This window comes from Micropterus dolomieu, linkage group LG20, assembly GCF_021292245.1.
Source record: "Micropterus dolomieu isolate WLL.071019.BEF.003 ecotype Adirondacks linkage group LG20, ASM2129224v1, whole genome shotgun sequence".
In the NCBI taxonomy this organism is placed as follows: Eukaryota; Metazoa; Chordata; class Actinopteri; order Centrarchiformes; family Centrarchidae; genus Micropterus; species Micropterus dolomieu.
The window spans coordinates 10,089,960-10,097,572 of NC_060169.1; the positions used below are offsets into that span (position 1 = coordinate 10,089,960).

The window sequence follows — 7,613 nt, forward strand, 5'->3', positions numbered from 1 at the left end:
GGGGGGGGGGGGTCTCTGATTTAGACCCCAATGTGAACTGTTTTCTATGACAGTACCGGCAGCCTGGTATTATGTGTGTATACTGATAATACTGCAGAATGTAACTATGGATACTACAGAAAATTAATAAGGGGAAAAACTTTTGACAGGTCATCTGCACAATGCCCACAATGCAAAGCAGCCCTATAGTTAACATGTTTGTGTGGTAATATAATATGTTGTTTCATATTATTGGAATGTTTATACAAAGGCATAAATGTCTAAATAGCATTATACTGTTGTACTTAACTCAGTTGAAGCTTATTTTATATACTGTTGGGACAAAAAACATGTAAAAAAACCCAAAACCCTAACCCCTATTCAATACATCCCATTTTATATCACGTTAGTATATTCATATTGTGAATTTTTGCCCATTTCTTGTTAATTATTCTGTATATTTTAGGGCATTTTCTTTATATTAGTAGGCTATTATAGCATAAATTGGAAAAAGTAAACACAAGTCTTTCAATTTCCACAATTACACATTTAAATTACATCATGGGTTAAGCTGCAAAGGCGCGGTGAGCAGAGAAAGGAAGGCGGATGGACCTGCGGTTAAACTCGCTCCTGATTGGTTGTGCTGGTTTTTCTGTACCGCTCGAGGTGTTTAAATAGCCAATCACGTCGCTCTCTGTAGTATGTGTAGACGTTGCAGTGAACTGACGGTTCTTTCTCGGTGGAAGCCCGCGTCCGAGTGACACCACGTCCCTGCTCTTAACCCACTTAATACAAGTGCCATGGAGGAATCGAGTAGTTGACGTTTCCTGTTGCAACCTTCTCTTTTTAAGCTTTCTTCCCGTCTGATCACTGTGTTCTTGAACCGGTTTATTGACGCGTTTGAACTCTCAGCGACTTTTCACCAGCTTTGACCAACCGAAAACATGAAGTACATCATTGGCATCGGAGGGTGAGTTCTTACGGATTCATGGTCGGGAGCTAAGCTAAGCTAACGTGCTAACCGAACTGCTAGGCCCTAAAAGCCCGGCACACGTGGGGAGGGCGGGCATGATATCCGCTAAACTGTTGCTTCCTTTTTTTTTGTTATACTGCTGTTGAAACAACTGTCGAATAACCAAATACGTCGGTGTTTATTCTAGCGTTTACATTTTTTGTAAACACTTAGCTTAAGCCCATTTGGTAATCAATAAACAGAGCTAAAGCTAACGGTGGCAAGCATGTAATCGAAATAAGCATAACGTACCATATGCCCAGTTGACCCACCCTTTTTCTTTTTTTTGACACGGTGCAGATATTAATGCCTCAAATCCATTACATGTGTAAATGTTCCTGTTATTTTGCTATACAATACTCTACCGATGACTGTTTATGGCTTAAAACTGGCCGCTTTTTTTTTTTTTTTTTAAATTTAGTGACAACTAACCGGATGTCATGGGTAATTAAATATATTCAACAATATGTGACCTGGAGAATATTAAATGTATAGCTGCACTATCAAATGGTCGTCCCAGATATAATATTGTATGTGATGGTTTAATCATTAATCTTTAAACCTTACACTTATTGCTTTGTTCCATGCAGCGTAACAAATGGAGGGAAAACCACCCTCACCAACAGATTGATCAAGAACCTGCCCAACTGTTGTGTGGTTCATCAGGATGACTTCTTCAAGGTGAGCCACATGCGTGCACACACACCTGTCTCTGAATTTTGGAAATAGTTATTAACCAAATGGATAGCTCTGAGTAACACAAGTTGGTGGGGTGTTAACTCTATATTAGATATAGTTTGATCTAGTGTGTCTAAAAAAACACTTACCAGAGTCTTCCATATAGCAGAGTGCAGCACTAGTGGAATGTACCTGGGTACATCTTATCAATGTATGTTTCAGCCCCAAGATCAGATTGAAGTTGGTGAAGATGGCTTTAAGCAGTACGATGGTAAGCCTGGGTTTTTATGAAAGGGGTGTGTGTGTGAGAGAGAGAGAGAATTTGTGTGTTTGCTTCTGCTGTAACATTTCATTTGTAATATGCATGACTTATAGAAAGACCTGAACATGTTTCTTACTTGCTCTTTGCAATCCTCTACACATTTCTACTTTCTTTTTTTTTTTTTTTTTTCTTTTTTTTTTTCCCCCCCCCATCCTCCCCGCTTTGCTCCTCAGTCATTACTGCTCTGGACATGGACGCCATGATGAGTACGATCTATGCTTGGTTGGATAACCCGGTGAAGTTTGAGAAGTCTCATGGCGTTAATAACACCCTGGACACCGAGATCGTCCCAAAGCCTGAGCATAAGGAGGAGGAGGAGACTCACATCCTTATTGTGGAGGGCTTTCTGCTTTATACTTACAAGTAAGAACATATGCTCATTACTGTTTCTCACTGTGAAAGAAATGGCCCAAGCAGGCCCTTGGAATTAATTTTCTCTACCCTTGCAGACCTTTGATCGACGTGCTGAACCAACGTTACTTTATTTCCATCCCATATGAAGAATGCAAAAAGAGGAGGTGGTAAGTGCAGCAGTGTTCAGACACTGCTATTAACTGCCGTTTGTAATCTAGTCTGCTCTGCTGTCTTATGACCGTATGTAATTTGTGTTGTCTCTCTGCAGCTCTAGGAACTACACGGTGCCAGACCCCCCCGGCCTGTTTGATGGCCACGTCTGGCCCATGTATTTGAAACACAAGAACATCATGGAGGCATCAGATGTTGATGTCTGTAAGTGTGGTGGGTTTTGGGTCGTCATTCTGAATGCAACTGTGAAAGTTTCTCCTTTTAATTAATTGTATGTATGCTGTTACAGTGCAGCTAGATGGAACCAAGTCAAAGGAACAACTGTTCAACTTTGTCTATGGTGACATCCTGAATAACATCCAGAAGTCTCTTTAACAAACAAAGGTACACAAAGCATCTTGACTGTTTAAGAAAAAATCTCTATATCCAAATGTGAGTTTCTGAACCATTTCCTTTCTTTATTGCAGGTCATACGATCGGCTAAAAGGAGCATATAATCAGCCTGCAAGCAGAAGACCGCCTTGCCTTAAGTTTCTACCTGGCAGCTCATTCAGCTGACTGCTATGATTTTTTTTTATGTAAATGTTTAACTGACGGCAAATGCTGGCATGTTTTTATATCTACCATATTTATTGCTTTGTTACAGCCTACACTCCAAAGAGAGTTGACGGGATATGTTCAGAGGATGGTTGCACTTAGTTGTGTATGTCAATAAATGATCCTCCTGCCAATTCTGTGCTCCTGGGATTTATTTTAAGAGGCTGGTGCCTGTTGTCCATCTATTACACTGAAAGTACTACAAATTGAAACTAACAAGGAATTGTGAAGAGTCTTGTGTGAAGTCCATATCTGTAAAGTGTAGTTTTCAAAAATAGTCCAGCTTTCAACACTTCACAGCCCTGGGCAACAGTTGGTGTTGGTGATAAGTGGAATCACAAGGTTGAATCACGTGACCTCAGGTTTTGAGCGCAACTCTTATCTAAATTCAGACACACATGGGTTGTTTCCCTGGAAGTGTTTCTTTAAGAATGAACTTCAAAGATCCCTATACTTCATTTACAGAGCAATATCCATGTAATAACACCGATCAGGTCAACAAGCGATGGTAAATCATAGATTTACACAATCTCCTATGTAGGAGAATGTGGAGTTATTTGGCCAAGCACGAGGTATGTAATGGATTTTATAACTTATTTTGTTTACTTTGTATTCCACAAACATTAAAAGCCTGCTAAACATTGGTTTGGGTACTTTGTTGCTGTAAACAAAGCTAAGATTTTCAGAATTTCTGGTTAGGACATTTTCATTGCTGTATGCAAGCAGCCCATCACAGCAAGTGGAAAATATGGTGGACAACCCCATATCACTCCCATACCAATATTTTTTTGGCACTATAGATTATGTACCCAATGACACCATTTGAAGTGGTTTAATCCCACATGCAAAGACATTTCTTTGAAAAGACATGCTTCATTGCATTAAATAAAGTCAACCAATTTGTCATTCTCCATAAAGTTGCAGTAACCTTTTATTAATGTCATATTACTGCAGGCACACCTGAGTATTTATCTTTACATTCCTATTTTATTTGTAAACACAATATGTAGTTACTGTAATACATTAGAAGGGCTGCTGTGTAGGCCTATGTGTAAACTGTAGACAGATTTTAATGTTTGACTGCATAACTAGAAAAAGTTTTAAACTGAACTAATCTGAATCTTTACCAGCAATGATATAAGGCATTAATATTGTGCATATTTCCTGTAATGGAAACAGATGATGAAATCTAAATTCAACATAAGTCTGGAACTATCTGAGTCAAGGGTGTGTCAGAACCCTCTTAGGGAGTGAAAGCTGTTGCACACTGTCCTTTCTTCACTAAAAGCACATGTTATGTAATGTTACTATAGGCATGTATGAAAGTAGGTCAGAGCTGTGTGTATGTTAAAAAAATAAGCCCTTGGCCTCCATATGTGAATTCGTTTTCCTCCTTTTGTAGTTCTGTAAGAAGATTCTTGCTCTTGTGTGTATAATCCATTGTAGTTACAGCCAAAAGATTGGTTTGTTATGTATTAATTTTAGTTTAAAAAAATCTACTTCTGTTTTTTCAACTAACCTGTTTCTTAAAATAAAACATGATATTTTTATATTATATTTTTAAAACTGATATTTTTAGATCTATAACTTACAGATTTTTCCATTTAACGGTCACTGTTTTCCCACTGCTAAATGTGTCACTCTGGAATAAAACAATCCTCATGTTATTACACTGAGGTCTGACAAAGAGAGCACGTGTTGTATTATTCACTGAGCACAAAGAAGCGCTTATGGGTTTCTCTGCTTCCAGACAGACTGCATGATTATTGACACATCAGTGTTTCTGCAGCAACAGCATGGACACACAGGTAGACAGTGGAACCACAGTCTTATGAAGCAGTTTCTTTCAATCATCTAGTTAAGTGAGGTTTTATTGTCATATTTATGCATTTTTGTGGTCTCAAATGTTTTCTCAGTATTTACTCCACACATTTCTTCTTTGGCACATTACAACATAGCTGCTTTATGTGTATGAATCTGCCTGAACGCCCAGCTCATCTTGTGATTGCTGTCATTGTTTAACCAGAGCTTCCTACAACATGTATGATAAAGTGGCTCTAAAACACAACCACAAGCCAAACAATATACAGTTTATGTCATTTAAACTCCAGAATACTCTTGGCTTGCAACGATTCGAGCTCAACTGAACTGAAGAAGTTTCTTGGATGAGGGACAAAATATCTTCTAGTATCTTCAACAAACAGTTTCCCTTGACCTCAACCTTCGTTGGATATCCTAACTGATGACTGAGAACCTTCACAGACACGATTCAAGCTCAAGTTTCATGTAACTTAAATTCATGGGTTGCTGTATGGATTGAATCTGAATAGTAAATTCAAATGTATCAAAGGGGGAGAAAGGAAGAGAGTGAGATAGTGAGTAAAAGATCATATTACAATCCTATCCATCTTGGGAATTTCCTGCGGTCTTAGTATCGAGCAGAACAAACACCGAAGCCCAACTGTTTACAGTGCAAAAACATTTAACAGTTACACATAATATGCTTAACTTTGATGCCAAAAATCATTTACAGATGGTGTTAATTTCCTCAAAGGGTAGCTAACTCGTTTTAAAACGGGTGTTACTTCACAACGTGTGCAAGATGATCAGTCTAGGCTTGTATGCGAGAGATAAGCAGTTATGTAACAGTGACTGCTGCTGGAAAGGCCTCCCTTGGCTGGACTGTTTCAGATCTGCACTAAGGCATAGCTGCATACGTTTTACTGACTGTACTTCTGTAATCCTTTACTCTTCTGTGGCTTTTCTTACTATTTGCAGCAATTAAATGGATTAGTCATGGACTGCTCTCAATGTTAAAGATAAAAACAATAAGCTAAAACCGTTTTTTTCTGTAAAGTGGGTCCTAACTTGCAGAATTTAGGTTACTACTGTGTACTCACTGTCCTCAGGTATAATATTTCATAGACTCATGGTGATAGATTAATCTGATACCTGTACTGCCTCTGGACGACAACAAACCCTGCAGTTTTCTAAACCACACAAACCATAAGGGTTGCTGTACCGGCTCTTACCGCATCTTGTTTGTGTATGTGAGCAAGCGTGTGTCTGCCTGCCTTTCTGTCTGCATGGGTGTACGTGTGCGTCTGTGCCCGTCTCGTGCTCTGTCTCTTAAACACACCTCTCCCCAGTGCATCCAAAAAGCAGAGGAAGCAACAGTCTGCTGTGGTTGACTCAAATAGAGCATATAAACAACACTATAAATCCTCCCTTCAGACCTCTAACTCCATACAGTTAAGGTTTGGATTATCACATATCCTCCTCACAGAGGTCAGACACAACACGGCCGTGCAACCACTAACCATCCTGGCAGTAGAGGTGACTGTGACTCTGTGGCTGCTTGTCTGAAAACAATTTCTTTGTCTGGCTCACAGCTTTGCAATGCGTCCTTTAACATACGTCCCTCCTGTTTTCTTCTGTCAACCGACCAAAGAAAACAACAAGTAGGCTACAGGGCACATTCATTTAATCAAATCTTCCTTTCCATCTGCAACAACTACTGCCCTTCAAAGCCTCCTTCTCAGCCTACGACTTGTTTCTATTTTTACTGCTTTTACTATTAGTCTAAAAGAAGCCCATGAAACCAGCCTTTTGTGCCATAAAACCTTTTGTGAGCATTGGGGTTGATGTAAGGACTTGTTTTGAAAATGCGACCCTCTAAAGCCAACGTGACAGAGGGCTGAGAGGGGTTAACGCCGCACCTGTGGGGCTGACGTGAAAACAGCCTTTCACCTACTGTGGTTCCCCTGCTCTGTCTGTGTTTACGCTGAGTGGAGAAATTATACCACAGAACAGACACAAGACACTGTGTAACCCATGCAGGGCATTAGACACTTATATTGTGCACATTTCACTGCTGTTGCTGCAACACATAGGTGGTGGATGAAGATCCTTTAGATCCTTTACTTCAGTAAAAGTAGCAATACCACAATTTTTAAATATTCAGTTACAAGTTACAGCGCAGTAAAGGTTCTTACTGAAATAAAAATAAAAATAAAAGTGTTTACAGAGGCTACATTCTATTATGGGGTTATTACTAAAGAACCATTAACATATAAAAAGCAATTTAGAACCCCAGGGGCCCCGAAAGCATCTGGCTTACTGTGTCAACTTGTTTGTACTGATTTACTTAAAATCTTGTTTGGGAATATGCACCACCAAAGGATAATATTAACTGACATGATGAGGGCTTAAATGTGTCTCCTGCTTTATTACCTACTTTTCACATTTTAATGTCTATTTTTTATTTTATTATTTATTTTTTTTACAAATTAATAAACAAATGCACAGAGGCAATAGGACCTCCTTAGGAACCCTGTGTCAAAATCAAATTTGAAAATGACATTTTTTTAATGTCAATTTTGTGCTTTCACCAGTGGTGTAACTACGTGCATTTAATCAAGTACTGTTCTAAGGAACAATTATGAGGTACTTTACTTGAGCATTTCCATGTTGTGCCACTTTATACTACTACCCCATGAA

General features: G+C 39.0%; 1 protein-coding gene across 2 annotated transcripts; it reads left to right on the top strand.

Moving 5' to 3' along the window:
- Nucleotides 1-696: 696 nt before the first annotated feature.
- On the top strand, nucleotides 697-3,247 carry mibp2 (muscle-specific beta 1 integrin binding protein 2). 2 transcript variants are annotated; one of them, XM_046033113.1, is made up of 8 exons: nucleotides 699-949; nucleotides 1,582-1,672; nucleotides 1,892-1,940; nucleotides 2,165-2,354; nucleotides 2,441-2,512; nucleotides 2,614-2,720; nucleotides 2,806-2,900; nucleotides 2,984-3,247. In XM_046033113.1, the coding sequence occupies exons 1-7, from the start codon at nucleotides 924-926 to the stop codon at nucleotides 2,889-2,891; spliced, it is 621 nt and encodes a 206-aa protein (XP_045889069.1). In that variant the 5' UTR covers nucleotides 699-923; the 3' UTR covers nucleotides 2,892-2,900; nucleotides 2,984-3,247. The 2 variants fall into 2 exon arrangements, with proteins under 2 accessions (XP_045889070.1, XP_045889069.1); XM_046033114.1 differs by lacking the exon at nucleotides 1,892-1,940 and having other exon boundaries at nucleotides 697-949.
- The last annotated feature ends 4,366 nt before the right edge of the window (nucleotides 3,248-7,613 follow it).